Source organism: Sturnus vulgaris, unplaced genomic scaffold (genome assembly GCF_052056855.1).
Source record: "Sturnus vulgaris isolate bStuVul1 unplaced genomic scaffold, bStuVul1.hap1 Scaffold_192, whole genome shotgun sequence".
NCBI lineage: Eukaryota > Metazoa > Chordata > Aves > Passeriformes > Sturnidae > Sturnus > Sturnus vulgaris.
Window position 1 is genome coordinate 6,582,632 of NW_028276155.1, and position 24,338 is coordinate 6,606,969.

Below are 24,338 nucleotides of genomic sequence, written 5' to 3' on the forward strand. Positions count from 1 at the left end.
CCATGTGAAAACAATCTTAAGCATGAAAACAATTAACACAACAAGCTATTCTGGTAAGAGAACCATTTGCACCTGCAAGAAATAAGAAATCTGTCCTGCTGGGGACAAGGACGTTCATTCCCTTCCAGGAGCCCAGTGCCCGGCTGGGGCTCCAGGGCAGGGGGTCCTTGAGCCGCTGCCCCAGAACCTCCGCCAGGGTCTCCCAGCGCAGCCGGAGCCGCTCGGCCTGGGGTCCCCAAAGGCCTCAGCGAGCCCCAAGTCCCTGCCAGGAACCCTCAACTCCCTCCAAGCCAGCATCCCCCACAGCCCCTGCAAGTTCCCCCCATGGTACCGGCCGTGGCCGTGTCCCCACATGTCACTGGCCATGTCCCACCATGTCCTCACCCATGGCTGTGTCCCCACCATGTTTCCATCACTGTCCCCCACATCTCCATCCATGCCTGTGTCCCCCCATGTCCCCACGAATGGCCACATCCCCCTCCATGTCCATGTGTCCCCATGTCACTCTCCAGGTCTGTGTCCCACCATGTCATTGTCCCTCCATGTCCAACCCATGTCTCAGTTCAGTGTCTTTATTTTTACCCCAGTGTTGGATGTTTTAAAGGGATGAAGAGAAATGAAAAGCAAATCAAGGCCAAAAGAAAAGAATTTCTGTGTCTGTGCAAGCTGAAGATCCACGTGCTTGGGAGGGAGGGAGGGAAGAACATTTTTGGAAGAGTTTCCACCCCACTATCTCCAAAATCTTGGTCTTTGCCTGAGTTCATCACCATTTGGCTGCGGAAGACACCCTTGGGTAATAGGAAACCAAAATCCTGGAATCACTGAGGTTAAATGTAGTAGTTTTGCTTTATTAATTTGATTTTTTTTTGTTGTGAGAGAGGATTAAGAAGTAGACAAAAAACAGGTTTTACTTTAAAAGGTGTAAAGAGAAATTTTATTACTAGAAACTATAAGAAAAAAACCCTTAGAAGAAAACTTTAGGCTACTGCTTTTTCTTCCATCCTTTTTTTTTAATACTAAACACGTACAAAAACAAGTCAGATAGTTTACCATCTCTAAAATAGTTTTTTACTCATTTACTTGAAAGAGGAGACTTTTTTTCAGTCTATGGAGATTTCTTCACAAGAAAACTCATTCTTCTTCTTTTGATGTTACAGTGATTAGCTTCCCAGGAGAATGGAAATCTGATTACTATCTAAAAATCCTTTATACAGACTAAGAGTTTTTCTAATAACTTTTATTGAGGACTATATTAACTGCTGAGTCACAGTTTAAGGATTATAACAGTTTGAACAAAAGCTTACTTTATTTTTGAGAATAGAGTTTTTTCCTTTTTCTTTTTTTGGGGGGCAGCAGGGGTTTTCTTATTATTTAAAACTAGGAGATTACTGCAATTTTAATATTTGTTTACTTTAATATTAATGTTTTTCTTTATATGTACAGTTAGAACAGTCATATTCACTTCAAAATATTTTTACATGTTTTAGAGGAAACAAGAGTTTTTTTCTCCATAGTTTAAAAACAGAGAAATGTTAGTTCATGACTTTTCTCCAGTCTTTATTTCGAAGTTAACAATTCTTTTTGTTTTATTTCGGTGTTTTTATATTGTTTCCGTGTGTATCATTATTTTGGTGGGTTTTTGGTTTTGTTTTATTTTGTTTTGTTTTGGGGGGGTGTTGTTTGTTTTTGGGGTTTTTTTGTTTGTTGGTTTGATTTTTGTGTTTTTTTTCGACCATCCAACACCAATCCTCCCATGGGAGATGGAGCTGGAGCAGAGCACAAAGCTCTTCCCACACTCGGGGCACTCACAGGGCTTCCCTTAGTGGTGACTCCGTTGGTGTCGGGTCAAGTGAGAGCTCCGTGAGAAGCTCTTCCCACACTCAGGACACTCGTAGGGCCTCTCCCCAGTGTGGATGCGCCGGTGCAGGATGAGATGGGAGTTGTGCTTGAAGCCCTTCCCGCAGTCGGGGCAGCGGAAGGGCCTCTCCTCTGTGTGAATCCGCTCATGTAGGAGGAGATTGGAGGTGGTTTGAAACCTCTTCCCACACTTGGGGCACTCGTAGGGCCTCTCCCCAGTGTGGACGCGCTGGTGTCTTCTCAGGCCAGAGCTCCATCCAAAGCTCTTCCCACATTCCAAGCAGGTGTAGGGCCGTTCCCCTGTGTGGATCACCTGGTGCTCCATCAGATGAGAAATACTCCTGAAGCTCTTCCCACATTTCCCACACTCATATGGCCGTTCTCCAGTGTGGATCACCTGGTGTCGGATCACGCTGGAGCTGTAGCTGAAACCTTTCCCACATTTCAAGCACTTGTGGGGCTTCTCCCCTCCAGGAGGCTTCTCCACCAGCTCTGAGCTCTGCCTGCATCTCCGGCCACCTTCCCGGCTCAGGGAGGGTCTTTCCTCCTCACAGCTCCCTGGGCTGGGTTTGCAGCCCCTCCTCGAGAGAGATCTCCGGGGCTTTTCTGCCTCCTCCATCCCCGCACACCTGAGGAATGAAAATTCCTGGTTTAGCGGAAAATAACGAGAAAGGAGCTCCATAAACTGGGTGTTCCTCCTCGCCCAAGTTCATCTCTGGAAGTCATTGAGCATCTTGTCTCTGTAATAACCTCCCAAACACCAAGATTCAGACCCAAAATCCTCCAAACTTTAAGACACGGATCAAAAACTCCCCAAATATCAAGATTCAGCCAAAATCCCTTCCAAAATTGTGCTGGTTTGAAAGCAAAACCTGTGAGAGACTCCAAGTCAGAAATACAATTTGATAGGAAAAATGATAAGAGAAATAAAATCCATGCAATAGTACAAAAGAAAACAACTGACAGAATCAGAATACAACCTGACACCCCGCTAGTTAGGGTGGTGGTAGCAGTCCTGATGACGTGGTCTTGTAGTAGTGACGCTGTAGAAAGGTCTGGTAGCTCTTGTCCTCAGGAAACCAGTGGGTAAGGGCTGTCTTGGTGTTCCAAATCTCAGGTTTTATCTAGGTAGGAAAGGCTTGGCTCCTCCCCCTGGCTGGAGCATCTCCCAGTGGGATGATGGAATTTTATCAGTCATGCAGTGGGACTCAATGGCCCATTAACAGAAGATATCTTCCTGGAGGAAGGATGGGTTGTGGAAAAGATAAAGAACACTGCCCCACCTGGTTTTAACAGATGGCCCATTAGCAGAGGATTTCTCCCACAGAGATAAGGATCCCTGTCCCACAGATGGTGATAGAATACATACTTTTGGTCACATCCTGTGACCTAAAACACATCCCCTGCTCGCCAGGGCCTTGAGGAGCAGCTGTCCAGCTGGGCCAAGGTGTGCCAGCAGCTCCAGCCATGCTGGGGAACCTTTCCAGCTCTGGGCCCTGCTGTGCAGGAGGGTCCCTGTGTGAGCTGGGGCCTCAGCCACTCCTCTCTCCACACTCGCCCTGCTGCAGCTCCACCATCCCGGCCAAGAAGGCGGGACTCTCCCTCGCCCCCAGGGAGCCCAAGGACCGTCCGGTTTGACAGCTCTCACACACGGCCTCAGCAGCAGCAGTCGCCCAGGAAAGCAGAGCACCAGCCCTCCCTGCCTCCCCCATGGCCCCCCAGCCCGGCCGTGAAGCGGAAGCTCCCCGAGATCCCCCCACCTCCTCCCCTGCCCAGCCAGCCACCCTGGTCCAGCTAGGACTGAAACTGGGCCAGCCATGGCAGGACTTGGGCCACCAACAGCTTGGGACATCTGCTCCTCTCTACAAATAACACGTGTTACCTATGGAAAACATCCAGAGGCCCTTTTCATACTGTTGTGCCTCCAACAGGAAGGGCTGAAGATTCTTCCCATGCCCTGCCTCATCCTTTGCTGTTTTGATTTTCATACACCTGGGTGCTGGCTGAATCTCTTCAAAGAACATTTTTAACGCTGCATGTTTTACCCCACCTATCGAGGGAAAAAAAATAAAAAAATTCTTCACTTCAGACTTCATTTTTGGTGTGCTTGGCCACTCACATTTTGAGCAATTAATTTTCCATGGTACCTCTTGCCTTTTCCTTACTATCAATAAAAAGTACATCTGGACATGAAAGTCACCACTATTACTGAGATTCACCTCAAAGCCCAGAGGAGAATCTGGCACAAAATATTCTCCCTGTGTACTCTACAACAAGAAATATTCAGAGGAAAATACAGTGGCAGCTGAGACTTGTGGAACTCCCAGAATACTGAGCCTGCAGAGGAGGCAAACAGCCCTGGCAGTGCCTGAGGGGACTTCTCCTCGCAGACTCCTCTCAAAGTGTGTCACTTCATCAGGAGAAGCCTTTCAAACCTTTGCCTTTCCTTCCTCCTGTGTTAAAATGTAAGGCTCCTCTTGAGAAAATACTGAGCTACAAACAGTTCTCCATTCCTCAACAAAGCTACTCAGGTGCTCAATTTAAGAAAGAGCAAAACTAAAGGTGGTCAGAAAATTCCCATCAAGGCCTATTTGCAGAGAAACCCCATCATATGGGAGCAAATATTTATTAGCATCAGTTCACTCAAAAGAAACCCAACCCTGTATTGAGCAGTGTTTTAAACGAACTTGAATTCTTTTTCCTCACCTATCAACTGAACTGGTTTGCTCCTTTTTTGTCCTAGAGAGAATATTATAACGATTTACTCTTGACAGGACTCCTTGGGTGGCCCCCAGCCCTGGCTTCTCACCACGCCTTGCCTGGGCTGTTAACGCAGCCTGTCAGCACCACCTGACTTTGGCAGCCTGTTCAGACCTCGGGCACGGCTGGTGCCACGGTCCCCTCTGGTGCCACGGTCCCCTCTGGCTCCTGGCGTGTCCCTGCTGCTGGAGGAGCCCTGCTCGTGCCGCTGCCTGCATTCAACAACGCCGGTCCTACTGCCCAGCCAAAGAGAGACCAAAATCACTGCTTTGGGCAGCTCGCTTGAACGAGTTGAACACTTACTCATCTCTAACACAGACCTCTTAACATCTACACACCAACACCAGGAAGTCACCTCATCTACAGAGGTCAGGAGCCTGAGCGAACACAAGGTCGACATTCAAGCACATCGAGTTTTTAATTTAGTGGAAGCACTCACTCGTTCACAAGCCTTACTTGTCAAACTGGATTGTGCGATGCTATTGTCTTGCTTGTGTTAGAGAGAAACCAGGGAGAAATTAGCTAAGAAAGAAGAACCACACTTGGGGCTCGGGCTTGGCAGACAAAGGGAGCAGGGCGGCACCTGCCCGCTTTGCCCGAGTCCCTGCTCCCACTGGACAAAGGCGGACGCGGCTCCGTGCGGGGCGAGCCGGGCGCTCCGTGCCGGGGCCGGGGCCGAGCGCTCGGGCGGGCGGCGCTCAGGATGCTCGGGCAGCCCCGCGGGCCGGGCGGGCGCGATGGAGCCGCCTGAGGGCTGGGACCCCTCCGGGCGGCCGGCCCGGCGCACGCAGTGGCTGCTCAGCGCCCTCGCCCACCGCTACGAGCTGGAGCGCGGCGTGGAGAACGAGATGGTCGTGCTGGCCAGTGGCCCGGAGCAGTCCCTGCAGGAGATCTTCCAGCAGCGGGACTGCACCGGGCCGGGCCGCATCCCCGGCGAGGAGTCCCGCACGCTGTGCCGGGCGCTGTGGCCGGAGGAGGCGGCAGAGCCCGAGGAGTGCGCGGGGCTGTGGGACGGGCTCTGGGCCGAGCTCACCTTCCGCCAGCTCCACGCGCGGCTCTGCGGCCGCTTCAGCACCCGCGCGGGGCCGCGGCTGCCGCTGGGCCGGGAGGGCGAGCACATCGAGAGCCACATCCGCCCGCGCAGCCCCCGCCGAGAGCGCTGCGAGGAGATGGTGGCGCTGGAGCGGGCCGAGGAGCGCATGGCCGAGCTGCAGCAGGAGAAGGGCACCCCGCGGCAGCTGCTGGAGGACGTGCGGGCCGTCCTGCAGAGCAGCGATGCGCGGTGCGTGGCGCTGAGGCTGAGTCCGGGTCGGCTTCTTCCCCCGCGCTCCCGCTGGCGGCACGGGTGGCCCCGAAGGCTTCAGGAGAGATGCTGCTCTCGGAAAGTCAGTGTTTAGAACCCCTCCGCCTCCGGACTGAGACCGAAGTTGCTCGTTCATCCTCGGCATTAACTTTCTAGCAAAGTTTAGTTACAAGGGAGGCTTTTAGGAGAAATGTATGGCATCGGTGTGCCATTAAATATGTTTGTGATGAGCACTGTTCAAAGTGTCGGGGAGTTCAGCTTAACAAACCCACGTGTACAATGCTGCTGCTGCTTCTCCTGCACGTGCAGGCAGGATGTGCTGATAGCAGATGCTGGGTATGCACTGCTGCAGGATTTTTCCTGAAGTAGGATAGAACTTTGGGATTCTTACCTGCACAAGCACATGCAGTGCCTCAGTCATAAGTGCATCAGAAATATCAGAAGTATGTTTTCTTCAGAGTGTGGTCACAAGGGTTCAGAGTTGGAGCCAGTTCTGCGGGCAGGCTGATGAATAGTCTGGGGCTCCTCTGCAGAGCCCCATTCATTCTGAGGCTGTTTTCTGCTGGTTCTGCTGAACTGGCTCGAGTGAAATAGACACCCAATTAACAACAGTTAAATTACTCTGGCATGAAACAGTGGGGAACAGGCAGAGCAGTGAAGGGCAGCATGGACCAGTTGTTCTGGCAGCTCTGACGAGGTCTGGTTTGATACAGCACTCACAGAACTCTGCTCCACCTGCGACACTTCCACTTGCAGAAGATGACTGTTCCTCCTCACAATATCCAGCAAGGCAGGTCAAAGAAACTTTTACCATTTTCATCTTCAAAAGGGAGAGGAGATCAGCAGCAAACATGAAGTAACCAGTCAGAGATCCTGGGAAGAAACAAAAGAACAAAGAGTGGTGTTAAAAAACAGGTGGAGCAGTGATCCTTATCTGTGTGGGAGATATCCTCTGCTAATGGGCCATCTGTTAAAACCAGGTGGGGCAGTGTTCTTTATCTTTTCCACAACCCATCCTTCCTCCAGGAAGATATCTCCTGTTAATGGGCCATTGAGTCCCCCTGCATGACTGATAAAATTCCATCATCCCATTGGGAGATGCTCCAGCCAGGGGGAGGAGCCAAGCCTTTGCTACATAGATGAAATCTGAGATTTGGAACACCAAGGCAGCCTTTACCCACTGGTTTCCTGAGGACAAGATCTACCAGACCTTTCTACAGCATCACTACTACAACAAGACCACTTCATCTGGACTGCTACCACCACCCTAACTAGCGGGGTGTCAGGTTGTATTCTGATTCTGTCAGTTGTTTTCTTTTGTACTATTGCATGGATTTTTTTTTTTTATATTTTTCTTATGAAATTGTATTTCTGACTTGGAGTCTCTCACTGGTTTTGCTTTCAAACCAGCACAATTTTGGAGGGGATTTTGGCTAAATCTTGATATTTGGGGAGGTTTTGATCTGTGTCTTAAAGTTTGGAGGATTTTGGGTCTGAATCTTGGTGTTTGGGAGGTTATTATAGACACAGGATGCTCAGTGACTTCCAGAGATGGACATGGGCAAGGAGGAACACCCAGATTATGGAGCTCTCTTCTTGTTATTTCCCCCAAACGAGGAATTTTCATTCCTCAGGTGTGCAGGGATGGAGGAGGCAGAAAAGCCCCGGAGATCTCTCTCGAGGAGGGGCTGCAAACCCAGCCCAGGGAGCTGCGAGGAGAAAAGACCCTCCCTGAGCCGGGAAGGCGGCCGGAGATCCATGCAGAGCTGAGAGCTGGTGGAGAAGCCTCCTGGAGGGGAGAAGCCCCACAAGTGCTTGGAATGTGGGAAAGGTTTCAGCTACAGGTGCAGGCTGATCGAACACCAGAGGATCCACACTGGGGATCGACCCTACAAGTGTGGGGAATGTGGGAAGGGTTTCAGCCGGAGCTCCAAGCTGATCCAATACCAGAGAATCCACACTGGGGAGAAACCCTACGACTGTGGGAAATGCGGGAAGGGCTTCAGTGAGATCTCTGACCTGCTCCGGCACCAGGTGGTCCACACAGGGGAACGGCCCTACACCTGCTTGGAATGTGGGAAGAGCTTTGGATGGAGCTGTGACCTGAAAAAACACCAGCGCCTCCACACTGGGGAGAGGCCCTACGAGTGTCCCAAATGTGTGAAGAGGTTTCAGAGCAGCTCCAAGGTCCTCAGACATGAGTGGATTCACACAGAGGAGAGGCCCTTCCGCTGCCCCGACTGTGGGAAGGGCTTCAAGAAAAATGGCAACCTCACTGTCCACCGGCACATTCACACTGGGGAGAGGCCCTACGAGTGTCCTGAGTGTGGGAAGAGCTTCTCACAGTTCACTCACTTGACCCGACACCAACGGAGACATCACTAAGGGAAGCCCTGTGGGTGTCCCGAGTGTGGGAAGAGCTGCGTGCTCTGCTCCAGCTCCATCTCCCATGGGAGGATTGGTGTTGGATGATCCCCGGTGACCCCCGTTGGGCAGAGCCCTGGTGATCCGTGGTCCTGGTGATCCCCATTGGGTGGGGGAAAGTGGTTGGAGAGATTTCTCTCTCTTTTCCTTCTGTTGCTATGATTTGGTTGGTAATAAATTCCCTCGCTGTGCCCAGGCTGTGTCTGTGACGCCCGTTTTGCTGTTTGGTGTGTTTGCTCGTCCCGTCTTAATCTGATCCTGGAGCTCCTGGTTAAACGTTCTATTCCCTTGCAGCTGGAGGGGCAGGGTCAGAGTGGCTTTGGTGGGTGCCTGGAATCGGGCCAGCGTCACCTTGTCTTGGTTTGAAAGACAGGTATTTTTCTAAGGAAAGGTGAGAACCCCTTTCGTGAGATGCAGAATGCAACCACCTCCCTTCTAATTATTTTAGTTTCAAATCAGCATTGAAGAGGGGCTGGGTGATGGCAGCCACAGCCCAGGGTGAGAGGGATGGGGAAGTGACTCCTCCCTCACGGTGTTGGTCGTGGTGCTCAGCAGAGTGTCCGGAGATAGTAGGGTGAGGTGGGAGAGCAGCAGAGCAATGTCCAATGGCAGGGAGCGTGGATCTCAGTGCTGGGATGGCAGGGGAGATGCCAGATTGGAGCACGGGTCATCCTCCTCTCTCTCCATGGGCGAAGTGAGAGAGCAAGAGTCCCCCCCCAGACCCCTTTTCCTTTTCCGGTGTCCCCGAATCCCCCCACCCCCCTGCAAGAGAAAACTATTGCTCCTAAGGTGTAGCCACAAATACTTAACATAACAATGGGAAAAATTCCACAGAAAGAAAAGGGAACAATTCAACCCCCAACAAGGGGAAAGAGTGGTCTGAAGATCTTATTCTGAATTTGCTTTTTTTTCTCTTTCTTTGTGTAGTTAATAAAGATTTTTATACTCTTTTACGTTTTAGGCCTGACTTGCTCTTTTGCTCCTGGTTCTGTCTCACAGCAGAAAATGAGTATATTTAAATTGGCAACTCAAGACTATAACATTATTTGGTGCGTTGGCCTGGAAATTAAAAAATTCAAATTAAACCAAGACATTAGATTATCCTATCTGGATGAAGATAACCAGAACTCCAGGGAAGGAATTTATTGATGGGGAGTAGGACAGGATGACTACAAAAAAAGTTGATTTGCAGGTTGGGGTTGATGATTTTGAATAATGAAGGTCTATGAATATGCAACACGTTGATGCATTTAAGGAAGTGTTTTCTGAGTGTGTGCCCTTGGCTGAATGCCCAGCACCCAGCCACATTAATCCTTTGCTTTACTGTCTTAGTCTCCTATTTATCTTTTTTTTTTCTTTTTTTTTTTAATTAAACCTTGTAAAATTTACCAGGAAAGTGAACCTCGTTTTTCACATCACTATGGGCAGGGAGCTGCTGCCTCCTGAAGCTCACCTTTCCTCGTTCCTTCCAGGAGGAAAGCTGGGTGTGGGAGCGCTGCATGCGCTCCTTCCGAGGCTGCTGAGGGCAGGGGTGGGGAAGGGGAAGAAGTGGATGAAGAACTGCGTGCAGTGTCCTGGCCCTGCTCATCCTCCCCATGAATGACGAGACCCCCAGGGTGGGCCAGGCACTGCTGCCAAGGCTGAGCACTGACACGGAGAGGGGTGGCTGACCCCCCCCTGGGGCTCCAAGCATTGGGCAGCATTCCCCAAGCACAGCCCAGGGAAGGGTCCCTGCAGAGCCAAGTTGGCATTGCCAGCACCTGCCCTGCCCACTCCAGCAGGGCTCAGCACCAGGTCAGGACACCGAGGTGTGGACAGGTGTGTCCCCAAAGGTGTTGGAGAGCAGGGATTTGGGCCTCAATCCCTGTACCTGGGGGCCATTCCCGGATGTTTTGGCAGCTCCCTAAAGGCAGAGTCACCCCAGGTCAACTTTCCCAGGCCCTGGAGCCATCTCCCAGTTTCTGCTGTTCCACAGGCCTCCAGGAATGCTGTCCTTGCTATCGCAGAGCTCCTCAAGTGGAAGGAGCTGAAGCACGTGGTGAAGACAGGGCAGACCTGGAGGATGGCTGACTGCTGGGTGAGGATGTGCCCCAGGGACTGTGCTGGGCCGTGGGCTCTGCAGCTGGGCCTGGGGAAGAGACCCCACAGCCTGGAGCTACATCCTTGTTCCTGGCTCAAGAACAGAGCCCCAGGGGCTCTCCTCCAGTCCCATCTCCCCTTCCTGCACCCAGTGGGAGGGAGGAGGGCTCTTGGTAATGGGGCTGCTGCCAGGAGGGGCTGCTCCAGTCACCTGGAAGATATGTGACAATACCCACATCTTTATGGTCCCTCCAGATGGAAAAGGACAGCAGGAGGGCTGAGCAGCACCTTCATCAGAGCCTGCAGTAGCTGAGGGACCCTCAGGAATTTGTGCAAGACTGGACCATCAGGTTCATGAGCCCCAGCCCAGGGTCCCTCTTTGGGCAGCCCCTGTTCCCCCCAGCCCCTGCCCAGTGCCACATCCAGGCTACTGGTGGTCCCTGGTTGTTTGGGATCGTGCTGGGGAACAGCAGGGGCTGACAGAGCTCTGTGCCCAGGGACCATCGTGTGACATCTCCCGGACCAGAGCAAGGAGCTGCCTGCTCTGGATTTCAGTGGGGAGTGGGGAGTGAGGGTTGGGAGAGTGGGGGGTCTCTACAGACACGGGAACTCATCTCGGCTCTGTTTTGGTCACAGAACTTCAGGCCTTGCAGAAAGATGGGTGTGAACTCATGCGTTGTCTGGCAGCTCAGAGCAGCTCGATCCTGAGGAGCCTGAAGGAGCAGCGGACACCGGGACAGTCCCTGCGAGCTCTGTGGTGCTGGCACTGCTGAGCTGGGGGCCTGTTGTGCCCAGAGTGGGACATTCAGGCACGACTGATCAGGGACACCCTCCTACTGATTCACAAGGTGCAGAAAGGACTCCTTGACTTCCTAGGGTTCTTCTCAGAGAAGGCTCTGGGTGTGGCTGGATCCAACCCCAGCCCCAGACTGGGGCAGCACTTTAAGTCTGAAGGGTCATACAGGCGTCGTTGAGCCTGGAGATCACTTTGTCCTAAGGATTATGGCTGGAAAACCAACTATAGTTTTGTAAATAAAGTTAGTTTTTTAAAGTTTTAAATATTTGCTTTTCAAATTTCTTTTAAGACATCCCAAAGGTACCTGCGGGCAGGTGGGCACACAGGTGTGATGGGGTGGGTGGGATCAGGCCAGGAATTAGACCCTGATTTTGTGATTTACATCAGGACTTCTCATCAAATCCTAATTCCCAGTGTTACGGTGCTGCCAGGTGTGCTGCTGGTGGGTCTGGGACTCTCACACTGAGATCTGATACACCTAAACTGGGGTTTGGTCCCTCAGATGGGGGGTTCAGGTCCTGGACTCCTAAACTGGGGTCAGGGATCCTCAAACTGTAATCTGGGTTCTTTAAACTGCGTCTGGGATTCTTAAACTGAGATCTGGTACCCCCAAACTGGAATCTGCAGCCCTCCAGCGTGATCTGGGATCCTCACACTGAGGTCTCAGCTCTCCACCCTGGCACCTGGGCCTCTCAAACTGGGGTCTGGAATCCTCAAACTGGGTCTGGAACCTTCCCCCGCCTGGAGATTGGACCCCTGAAAAAACTGGGGGGGGACAAGTGGGGGAGGTGAGGTAGGGCTTTATTTGGGGGTACAAAGATTAAAGGGGGATGGGGAGACCTCAGGGTGGAATTTTGGGTCTACCTTAGAGGGGGGAGGTGAGTGGGAGTAGCCCAGGATGGTGATTTGGGATCCTCAGGGTGGGCTTTGTGGAGTCTCAGGGGGGATTTGGGGTCCCAGGGTGGGTTCTGGAGGGCCTCAGGGTGGAATTTTGGGTGTCCCAGGCTTGATTTAGGCAGTTCCAAGATAGATTTTGTGCATAGATTAGGTGCAAGATAGATTTTGTGGGTCCGAGCACTAGATTTCACTGACCCCTTAGTGGAAGGCCATTGGGGTTTGAGGATTCCCAGGGTGGATTTTGGAGTTTCACAGTGAGTTTCACCCTCCCTAGGATGGATTTGGGCATCTCAGGTTGGGTTTTGGGGTTCCAGAGTAGGTTTTTAGGGTCCTAGGATGGATTTTTGGGGTCCTAGGCTGGGTTTTCAGGGTCAGGGGGATGGATTTTAGGATTTGTCTCGGTTTGAAAGACAGGTATGGTCTAAGGAAAGGCAAGAGCCCCTTTTCTGCGATGCAGAGTGCAACCCCCCTCCCTTTTAATTATTTTAGGTCCAATTCAGACACCTTCAGGCAGGAGATATGGGGATAAGAATAACAGTTCTTTACTGGTATCTAACAAGGCAGAGAACAACAACAGCTATAAAAATTGGCAACAGAAACAGTCTAGCTCTGCTCCAGTCCCTTCTGGCCGCAGGCCGTCTCCCTGTGCTGTTACCGGTGCTGTGGGGGCAGGGCAGGTCCCGCGCAGTTGAAGAGGGCTGGGTGATGGCGGCCGCGGCCCAGGGGTGAGAGGGATGGGGAAAGTGACTCCCCCCTCACGGTGTCGGACGTGGTGCTCAGCAGAGTGTCCAGAGGAAGTAGGGTGAGCTAGGAGAGCAGCAGAGCGATGTCCAAAGGCAGGGAGCGTGGATCTCAGCGCTGGGATGACAGGGGAAGATGCCAGATCAGAGCCCAGGTTGTCTTCCCACTCCACGAGCCAAGCGAGAGAGAGACCCCCCCTCCAGACCCCCCCGTCCCACCTTTCCTTTTCCGGTTCCCCCCCTCCAGCCACCCCCCTACGAGAGAACATTATCTGTCGTTTCAAGGTGTAGCCACAATTACTTAGCATAAGAATGGGAGAAAATTCCACTGAAAGAAAAGGGAATAGTTCAACCTCCAACAATGAGCCAGCAATGTGCCCAGGTGGCCAAGAAGGCCAATGGCCCCTGGCCTGGATCAGGAATGGTGTGGCCAGCAGGAGCAGGGCAGTGATTCTTCCCCTGTGCTCAGCACTGGTTGGGCAGCACCTCGAGTGCTGTGTCCAGTTCTGGGTCCCCAGTTTAAGAAGGACATGGAGGGTCAAGAGCATGTCCAGAGAAGGGCAGGTTGGTGAGGGGTCTGGAACACAAGTCCTGTGAGGAATGGCTGAGGGAGCTGGGGTTGTTTATCCTGGAGGAGGCTCAGGGAGCCAAGGTGGTGTCAGGGCACAGGTTGGACTTTATGATCTCCAGCGTCTTTTCCAACCTTGCTGATCCTGTGATTCTCTGAAACTGCCTCTGGAGCAGTTCCAGGATGAGCCCTGGGCCTCCTCTTCACAAGGTCCAGCAGCCCAGGTCCCTCAGCTTCTCCACACAGCCCCAAAGCCCATCCTGTCAGTCCTGCAGAGCCTCTCCAGCCCCTCCTCATTGCCCACAACAGGGAGCCCCACACCCAGACACAGCAGCCCAGATGTGCCCCCCTGGCCTGTGGTGCCCCTGGCAAGGGAGCTGCACGAGGCACTGCAGGACCCTGCAGACAATTCCTGAAGCACTTGGAAGATGATCCTGCTCCCCAAGGGATGTTCCATTGGTTGCAATTTGGGAACAGAAATGGGAAGTGGGGCCAGAGAGGAAGTGGCAAACAGGGATGGGCTGTTTGCAGGAGAGGGGAGAGAAATGGGCAAGAGGAAGATATCTGGATCAGGAAAGAGTAAAGAAAGGTGAAACGAAGGAAATGCTCAGGGCAGTTTAGGGGTGGCTGCCAGGCAGCCCTGGCTCTGGCCAGCAACGTCTGCAGTGGGACAGGAAACTCACAGCTCATGGGAACAAATTTTCTGGCTGACTTCAGAGGCCAAAACAAAGCTGAGTGGTTTCCCTGCCGTCCCCCAGCCCTTGCTGGCCCCAGGGGCTGATGGCATTTGTGCTCACTCAGCTCCATGTCCCCACAGCAGCACCATGGGGGTGCTGACCCTGCTGTGTGCAATGCAAACAGGGGCTCCTGAGCCAGTGCTGCCGTGTGTGTGCCTGCAAGGATGCGGCTCCTGTGTGAGCTGGGGGAGAGGCCAGGGCTGCAGAGGGGGGATGTTGTTGGCAGGTGCATGAGGACGCTCTGGGACGCTGCCCTGGGGCGTCCAGCACAGTGGGGATGGATCAGCCCCTGCTCTGCTGCTCCTTGCCAGGGTGTCCCCCTTGCAGGGACCTTGCAGAGCACCAGCCATGCTGTTTGCCCCCAGCCTGCCCACGGCCAGCCTAGGGCTGCTCCCGGTGCTTTTCTGTGCTCAGCATTGGGCTGGCCAAGTGTTGTGGAGAGAGCCTGGCCAAGGAGCCTGGAGCCCCCAGGCCCTGGCCTGAGGCATCAGCGCTGCCCCAGCCGTGCCCATGGCCTGTCCCTGCTGCAGCCCCGGCACTGCCACCCCCAGGGCTGTGCCCAGCCCCGAGAGCACTCAGGCCCTGCAGCAACACGAGGGCCAGGAGGGCAGCGGGGCAGTGGCACGGGAGCAGCACTGGCAACACCAAGTGCTGCTGCTGCTGCTGGGCACAGCTGCTGTGCCAGCACTGATCTGCCCCATCTCTGCACACAGACATTGCTGCTGCAGCTCCAGAGAAGGGAACAAAAGGGGCATCTCTGGAGAAATCTTTGCTGGGAGAATCTTTATTTTATTTTATGTAAAGTTACCAAGAGCGCAGCCCCACATTGACACAGTCTCTGGGTAACAGAAAACATGGAGAAAATCAAAAGGAAATACAGCACAAATAATGACATTTCTTTGTGTACAATATTGAAAAGATAAAACAAAGGAAAGTAAAGAACAAACCAACAAGCAAACCAACAAGAAGAATCAAAGGAGACTTTTATTACAAGTGATTTTCAGAAATTGGCCAGCAGTTTACTGTTTCTGAAACCATCTAGTATTCAGTCTCCACACTGCAGCCTTGAGCTCCTGATTCCTCAGGCTGTAAATGAGAGGGTTCAGGGTTGGAGGCACCACTGAGTACAGAACAGACAGGGCCAGATCCAGAGATGGGGATGAGATGGAGGGGGGCTTTAGGTTGGCAAACACTGCAGTGCTTAGGAACAGGGAGACCACAGCCAGGTGAGGGAGGCAGGTGGAAAAGGCTTTGTGCCGTCCCTGCTCTGAGGGGATCCTCAGCACAGCCCTGAAGATCTGCACATAGGAGAAAATCATGAACATAAAACAGCCAAATACCAAACAGACACTAACAGTAATGAGCCCAATTTCCCTGAGATAAGATTTGGAGCAGGAGAGCTTGAGGATGTGTGGGATTTCACAGAAGAACTGGCCCAGGGCAATGCCATGACACAGGGGCAGGGAAAATGTATTGGCTGTGTGCACCAGTGAATAGAGAAAGGCACTGGCCCAGGCAGCTGCTGCCATGTGGGCACAAGCTCTGCTGCCCAGGAGGGTCCCGTAGTGCAGGGGTTTGCAGATGGACACGTAGCGGTCGTAGCACATGATGGTCAGCAGGGAAAATTCTGCTGAGATGAAGAACATAAAGAAAAAGAGCTGAGCAGCACATCCTTCATAGGAGATGTTGTTGGTGTCCCAGAGGGAATTGTGCATGGCTTTGGGGACAGTGGTGCAGATGCAGCCCAGGTCCGTGAGGGCCAGGTTGAGCAGGAAGAAGAACATGGGGGTGTGCAGGTGGTGGCCGCAGGCTACGGTGCTGATGATGAGGCCGTTGGCCAGGAGGGCAGCCAGGGAGATGGCCAGGAAGAGGCAGAAGTGCAGGAGCTGCAGCTGCCGCGTGTCTGCCAATGGCAGCAGGAGGAAGTGGCTGATGGAGCTGCTGTTGGACATTTCCTGTGTCTCGGTGTGGGGATCTGTAAGAAAGGTAATCATGGAATATTTCAGTTTGGAGAGGATTTTAAATATCCCAGCCCAGCTTGGTGGCACTTTCCCCCCACTGCCTGCCCAGGGCTCTGCTGCCTGGAGCTGTCCCTGCCAGCAGCTGCTTCCCTGTGCCCAGGGCTGGGCTCTGCCAGTGCTGCCAGAGCCCAGCCCAGCCCTGGGGGCTCAGCTCTGCCCTGCAGACCCCTCCCAGCACAGGGCACTGCCCAGGGTCAACTCTGCCTCTGCAGGCTCTGATGGCAACATCACAGTAACCCTGAGGAGGCTGAAAAAGTGACACTGATGCTGCCTGTGAGGGACCCTGTGCTGATTTCTGTCACTGACCACTTTATTAAGGTCTGAGAAATAAATTCCATATTTCTCCCGACTTGAAGAGAGAGATAAATATCTATATGCAATTTCCCATCAAGGCAACCCGGAGCAGCACGTTAATAAAGCAGACTTTTCACTTTTCTGTAGTCCCTGAGTTGCTGTGATCCCTGTACAATCTGCTTGGAAATGTTCGAGAGTTAAATGTCATGCTGGGAGCAGCAGTCCTGAACAATGCAGCATCCTCACCACACAAGGAGAACACTTCCAAGCCTCACCAGCTGTCTCCTTCCACCCAGACCTTGTCCCCAGTGCTGGGAGCAGCTCCCAGGGCTGGCTGAGAGCTGTCCCTGGCAGGCAGCAGAGTCCCTGCCCCAGCACAGCGCCCTGGGCTGCAGGACCCTGCTCTGCACCACAGCCCTGGGCACCCCTGGCTGCTCTGCACAAGAGATCATCAGAGAATGTACTCACACAGTCTGCAGGCATTGGGATGTTCCAGCTTTAGGAGATCACTGCAGGAGCTGCAGCTGCATTGTCCTGCAGCCAGAGGCTTCCTGTGCCAAGGGCTGGGAGTGATTCTGCCCCAGTCACTTCTGAGCATCTTCCCAGCCCTGACTGATTGAAGCTCTCTGTGCCTCTGTGCTGTGCCCGGGGTGGCTGCAGGCAGTGCCCCAGCCCTGCTGAGCTGTGCACAGGAGCTGCTCATCAAGAGAAATGTGTTTTTGAAGCTCTTCTTGGTTGCCAGGATCACATTCTGAGCCAAGAGCCCAGCCCGGCTCATCAGCACAGACACAGCACAAGGACTTTAATGACCCTCTTGGGGATTGGGGCTGAGTCTCTGAGCATCAGTCCCTGAGAGGGAGCTGAAGAAACCTCTCAAGAACTCCAAGTCACAATCAAACTCCAAAGTTTCCTAAAGTTTTAATGGTTCCCTCTGAGGGACACAACTGAGAAAGTGTCCCCAGGTTCCAGTCAGAGCAGGAAATTGGAGGCAGTGATGACAGGTGGGCACAAAGAGAAGCCAAGTCTCGGTGCCCTGGGGCACAGCAGGGTCTGTGCCACCAAGGGCTGGGAGGAGACACCTTGTCCTGAGCCACTGGGGCCTCCTGGCACAGCCCCAGCAAGGCTGGCCACTGTCACCCCTTGTCCTGCCCTCAGCATCCCCCCACATCCCAGTGGCCTCAGGGATGTGCTGGGACGAGTCCCTGGGGAGCCTTGGTCAGGAATGGCCCTGGGGGGCTCCTTCATGCTCCCAGGGACTGCAGGTTTTTCAGAGCACTTTGGGTTTTGCTTTTGCCTTGGAATCTCTGAGAGCTTTGTGCAATCATAGTCTCCAACTATTTGCTGTAATTAGTCTCTTGAGGGCCTTTGTGTCTAAAAACACTCAGTGGGGCTCATTAATGCTTCAAGGTACTCAGTTTTTTTAAATACTTGGAGTTTCATTTTGACATCAACTCTTCTAGTAGTTTATGCAATCATGGCCTCTATTATCTACTTTAATTAGTCCCTTGAGAGCTTTATATTGACACTCAGTGGGTCTCATTAATACTTTGTGATACCCAAGGTTTTAAAGGTACTTTTGATTTTCCTTTCCTCTCTGACTCTCTGAGTGGTTTTTGGGCAATCTTGGTGTCCAATTCTCTCCCCCAAGCAGTCCATAAGGAGCCTGTGTTGGGGATGGACTTCAGTGGGACCCATCAATGCTTTGAGACACTTTGGGTTTTTCTTCTGCCTTGGACTCCTGGAAAGGTTTGTGCAATCTCCTCTCAGGCCCTGAGGTTCAAGGGCTCAGCACCAAATGCACCACGGGGCTGATTGGGATCAAGCAAGTCCTGACAAACCATGGCTCTGCCTTTATTTCCCTCTCGTCTGGTGCCATTCATTAGGAAGATTTTCAAATCCAGTTATGGAGACATATTTCCAAGAGATTCTGAGAAATACACATTCTTATTTTAAAGGGTGTATTTCATTACTATTCTTTTTAGAGCAGGGGTGATTGCAGCATGCTGTGATTGATATTCATCCAGGGTCTCCCCTCAGGAGGTCTGGCCTGCTCAGAGAAGCTGTGCCATGAGGTCTGAGCCACTGTGGACAACCTTGCTCCACATTCCCCAGCCCCATCCTATTTGTCCTTACTCCCCTGGGACCTGCTTAGCTTGGAGAATTGGCAACATTCAGGAAAAGAGATGGTTGGTTTTTTTTTTTAATCTAAAACTCCTTAATTTCCTCATTGAAAACAGACACTTTAGATTAGTGTGTGCCAGCCCAAGGTACCACCATCAGATTCCCCTTTCCAAACTCAGAAATCTGCAATGAATGTTTCAGACCTCTGGACTCTTTGGTTCCCTGAGGCCCTGCAGTGTCACAAAGGCCCCTTGGTTCCATGAAGTTCTGTTCTGTCACAATGGAGATTTGGGTCCATGGGGCCCCACGGTGTCACAATGCTCTTTTTGGTTCCATGAGGTCTTGCTCTGTCACAGGGGACTTTTAGGTCCTCGAGGTTCCATACTCTCAACAATGGTCTCTGTAGTTCCAGAGTGTCACAATGGACTCTTGGTTCCAGGTGGCCCCACAGTGTCACCGTGGTCTCCTTGGTTCCACAAGGCCGTGCAGTGTCACAATGGCTCACAGGTCCCATGAGGCCCCACAATGTCACAGTGGACCCTTGGTCCCATGAGTTTCCCCAGTGTCACAATGGTTCCTTGGCTCCACGTGGCCCAGGTGTCTCACAATGGACTCTTGGTTCCGTGGGGCCCTGCAGTGTCACGGGGGTTTCCTTGGTTCTGTAGGGTCACAATGGACACTGCAGCGCCCCCTGCTGGCCGGGAGGACCTGGCACTGTGCGAGCACCTCCTGGTGGCCGACCCCTGCAACTGTGAGTGGCTTGTACTGGTTTATACTGGTTTGTACTGGTTTGTACTGGTTTGTGCTGGGACGAGGCTGGGGTCACTGGGTAGTACTGGGTTATACTGAGAGAGGGTGTGTGAGTGTCCAGGAGGACCTAACACTATGTGTGCTGGTTGTACTGGGTTATACTGGTTTGTACTGGGATGGGGTGCTGGGGTGTTGCTGATTTGTACTGGGCTCTACTGGGAAAGAGAGCAGGGGTGTCTGAGTGCTCCCTTCTGACTGGGAGGACCTGGTGGCAACTGTGAATTATACTGGGTTATACTGGTTTATATTGAGATGGGGTGCTGGGGGTCAATGGGTTATACTGGTTTATACTGGAATATGGTTCTGGGGGTGACTGGGTTGTAGTGGTTTATCTTGGGTTATACTGGGATGTTCTGGATTTTACTGGGTTAAACTGGGGTGTCCTGGGTTATACTGGGAGGGAGCCTGGGGATGCTTGGCACTCCACTGGGAGCAAATTCTGGGGATGCTGGTCTTGCTGATTTATACTGGGATGGGGCTTGGGACCTACTGGGAGTGACTTCAGGTTGTGCTGGCCTTACTGGTTTCTACTGGGAGCTGTCACCACAGGCTCAGGGCCTCAGGGGTGACTCCCAGTGCTTACTGGTTTGTACTGGTACCATCCCAGTATAAACCTGGGAGCCCCAGGACCACACTAGGAGCCCCTAGACTACAATGGGAATGGGTTTGGGTACATGAGGCCTTACTGGTTTATACTGGGAGCTGCTGCCACAGGTCTCAGGAGCTCGGGAGTAGCTCACAGTGCTTACTGGTTTATACTGGTGCCTTCCCAGTCCACACCTGGGAACACTGGTAGGCACTTGCAGTCAGGCAGAACCTCAGGGCCGAGCTGGCCTTCACCAGGGCCTTGCTGAGCCACAACTTCTCCAGCTTCTCAGCCTGGCAACACTGCCTGTGGCTGCTGATGCCCACCAGGAACTACGGCAAGGGCACTGTCCCCTGGAAGGCTGAAGGAAGGTGAGGGATTCCCAAAAAAAAATCTCCCCCCAATTTTGCGAGATCCCCAAAATTTTCCAGCTCCTCCCTCACCTAAAATGTGAGCTGGTGGGTTCTATTGGGTTGAATGGGTAGACCTGGTGTTCCTAAATCCCCTTTGACTTTAATGCGTACACCTGAATTCCTGTATACCTGGGTGTCCCCACTGAGATATTGGGGTTTTCCCCACTGCCCCCCTGAGATTTTGGGGTGCCTCCATTGCCCACACAGAGCTGGAGCTGCTGCAGAATACCATCTTCACCAACCCCATGCACCAAAGCACCTGGCTGTACCTGCACTGCATCCTCTCCTGACGTAACTCAGGGCTCCCTCCCACCCCTGATGTCCTCACCTGGAGTTTTGGGGCACCCCCTGAATGTTGGGGTGCCCCCGGACAGCCCCACAGCTGCCAAGGGTCACCTGTGTCCACATCGACTGGGAGGATGGTGGCCATCATTTTCTGCTGGCCTGTCAGGGTGAGTCAGGGCACTTGGGTGCCCCAAAATTAACCTGGATATCCCTGAAAATTATCTGGGTACACCTGGATACTGCCCAAAATCACCTGGATCCCCCTCAACAATCACCTGGATACACCTGGGTACCCCTTGGACACCTGGATCACCAAAAACCCCTGGGGCCCCCAAAACTAGTGTCCCAAACATCCTCATTGCTTTGACAGTGTAGACCTGGTGCCCCTAAGCTCCATTGCTTTTAAAGGATAAATCTGCTGTCCCCAAATTCCTATTGATTTCAGTGGGTTAGACCTGGAGTCCTCTTTATCTCCATTTATCTCTACAAATCCCTCCCAGTGGTCCCACTTTTGCTTCAGTGCTCCCAGTCACCCCAGTGTCCCCCCTTAGCCCTTCCCAGTGCTCCCAGTTTAAAGAGTAACTCTTCCCAATCAAGCCCTATCAATGGGTAGACAGGGTGTCCCTAAATCCCTATTGACTTCACAGGGGTAGACCTGGTTTCCTTCAATCCCCTTTGACTTCAGTGGGCAGAGTTGATGTCCCAATATTTTTGGTGCTAAAAACACCAATTGTGGGCTCAAAATTCCCAGATTTCAGCTGAAAATGGAAATTTTTCAGCTTACCTGGAGGCACAGCTCCAGCATGGACCACAGGAGAGAGATCAGGGATACGGGATTGGCCTCCAGGAATTCATCCAGGACTTCAGAGCATCAGCACTGCGATCCTGGAGTGTAAATTTCCAGAATTCAGCCCAAGATTTCCTCCAAATTTACTCCAATTTCCCCATTTTAGGACCAAATTTCACTAAAATCCCCATTGACTTCAATGGATAAACCAGGTGTGCCTAAATCCCTATTGACTTTAATGAAATCAATAGGGACTTATGGACACCAGGTCTATCCCATTAGTCATGTCTGATATAAAAAAAAATGTGCATTGGGAGATTGATATTACAAGAGATGGGGCAACTGAGAGACGTTGTAAAAGATGGTTTATGGCCTCATGGTGTCAGTCTCATAGAAGGGTGAGACATTAAAGGTGTTACATCCAATGCCATAATATCAGAACCTGCCTCATTCTTAGTTACAATGCTTTATGTTCGTTTTTTAGCCAATCAAATACTTCTGTGAAGTTTGCCAGCATCCTTTTACACCAATCATTAATTGCTTTCCTTCTCATGACTTTGCCACAATGCATCATTTTTCAACCAATCCTAAAACATTTCACAAACCCACACTGATAAACCATAAACTTCTAATTACCTTTATAACAGGTTCTATTGCTAAGCTTTACAATCTTTTACTATCTTACTTAACATACTGCTTTGCTTACAGAATACATATTTCTATTTACTTAAAATGTATTTCTACTTAAACTAAAAACTTCTATTCTTGTTTTATATCACTTTTCCTTTTAATGCTCTGATTCCCCAAGCCTTCTCCAAGGTCTTAGGTCAAACCTTGTATCCATCTCTATCTCTGAGCCTGTTTGCACAAGGCCCTAAGAGCTCTCTGTGCCTGCATTTCCCACACCACCTGTCATCTCTGCCTCCAATTTCCTGCTCACACTGGAACCTGGGGACACTTTGTCAGTCGTGTCCCTCAGTGAGACCCATGAATGGCATCAGACACTTTGGAGTTTGATTCTGTCCAAATTCTTCAGCAGTTTCCTAGAAAACAACGGTTCTGCCTTGATTTCCCTCTGGTCTGGTGCCATTCATTTGGAAGTTTTTCAACTCCAGTTATGGAGAAATAGGACAAAGACCTTCTTAGAAATATCCATTCCAATTTTCAAGGCTGTATTTTATTACTGTTGTCTTTAGAGCAGAGGTGATTGCAGCATTCTGTGATTGATATTTGTGAGAAATGGATTTGTAAAGGATTCTCAAAGCCTGACTGAAAGCTCACACAGTCTTGTACATCTGGATGCAAACTCTGAGATAAGGTGTGCTGACTCAGAATGGCCCTGGAATAGAGAAGACATTGCTGAGAGAGAGATTGAACTAGAAAGAAGTTTCAAACAATGGTCTTGCAAAAAGATCCGATATTTTTGAGAATTAGAACTGCGAAAGATGCATTGTGGCAAGACTACATGGAGTAAAATACTAGGTGATTGGTGTTAGAATTATTGGCACCATTGTGTGGCAAAAGCTAATAGGCTGAAAACCATTTATAAAATATTGTAAGCAGGAAATAAGTTGGCTTTGGATAGAATGGCATGGAGTTTTATATCTCTCATTTTTCACCCTTCAAGGAGTCTAATAATGGAATAAAATCTTTTTAAAACCCTTCTCTGTTACCCTGTCTCTGTAGAGCTGGGATTTTCCAAGAGTTCTGAGTCCCTGGACCTCAGTCCCTGACAGAAAGCTGAAGGAAAACTTCTCAAGAGCTCAAAGTCATGTTCAAGCTCTAAAATTTATTTAACTTTAATGGGTTCCACTGAGGGATATGACTGAAAAAGTGTCCCCAGGTTCCAGTTAGAGTAGAACACTGGAGGCACTGATGACAGGTGGGGACAAACAAGGGAAAGGTGTCTCTGATGCTGAGCATACCTGGATGTGTTTCAGGAATGCAAAGGGCCAAGGGCTGAGCCCCAGCCCCTGGCAAGGCAGATCCTGTCCCTCCCTCATTGCTCAGGGCTCTTCCCGGGCCACTGGGCTCTGGCCATGTGCAATGCCAAGGGCAGCACCATGGGGCGGCCCCTGCCAGGCTGCTGAGCAGGGACAAGGAGGCAATGAGGCCCCAGCACAGCAAGGCTCACTTGTCCCCTGCTGGCCTCAGGCTCAGGGCCAGCCTGCATGGCCCAAGTGCTGCAGGAGTTGGCTCTGTCAGGGCCTTTCAGCTGCTGCCCATCCCTGTGGCCTCTGCAGCCCAGGCTGTCCTACGGTGTCCATGCCCTGCGCCTCTGTCCCTGCAGGCTGTCGTCATCCTCCGGCTGCCCCACCTCGCTGGCCCCTTCCTTTGCTGACAGCTCTTCCTCCTGCCTGCCTCTGCCTGCACACACAGAGCCCTGGCCTTGACACCAAAATAGTTAATTCAATTTTTACTGTGCCTGTGAACTTTTAGCAGAGAAACATGGCATGCAGGAGCTGCTCTCCCAGCAGAGACTGTCAGAAGAGAAGAGAAACACATTTGGCTCAAGGGTGCAGTGACAGAAAAAACAAGGACACAACCTGGTAACTTGTGGTGGGTTTTATAGAAATGGTAAATTGGAATACACATGTAGTGACTAAATACAAGCAACACACTTGTAGAATCACGTGTCCACATAAGTTTAGGAGTTATCCCACATTGGACCTGAAGCCTGAAATAAAGGATGTCCTCTTTAACACAGAATTAATGTTAAGGAGTCTTATTCTGATATTTTGGAGATTTGGTGACAGCAGGGCCTCACAGAACCAAGGAGTCAGCTGTGACACTGTGGAACCTGAAGGTGCACTGTGGAACCTCCTGCAACCATGGGTGCATTGTGACACTGCAGGACCTC

At 51.7% G+C, this 24,338-nt stretch overlaps 1 protein-coding gene across 1 annotated transcript in view; it reads right to left on the reverse strand.

Annotated features, from left to right (window-relative positions):
- The window catches only part of LOC148218278 (olfactory receptor 14I1-like), a 73,292-nt gene extending 57,179 nt beyond the window's left edge, over window positions 1-16,113 (reverse strand). The window contains exon 1 of the mRNA XM_088157861.1: window positions 15,669-16,113. Within this exon, the coding sequence (XP_088013987.1) occupies window positions 15,669-16,113 (445 nt within the window). The remainder of the gene's footprint in view (window positions 1-15,668) is intronic.
- Window positions 16,114-24,338: the final 8,225 nt, after the last annotated feature.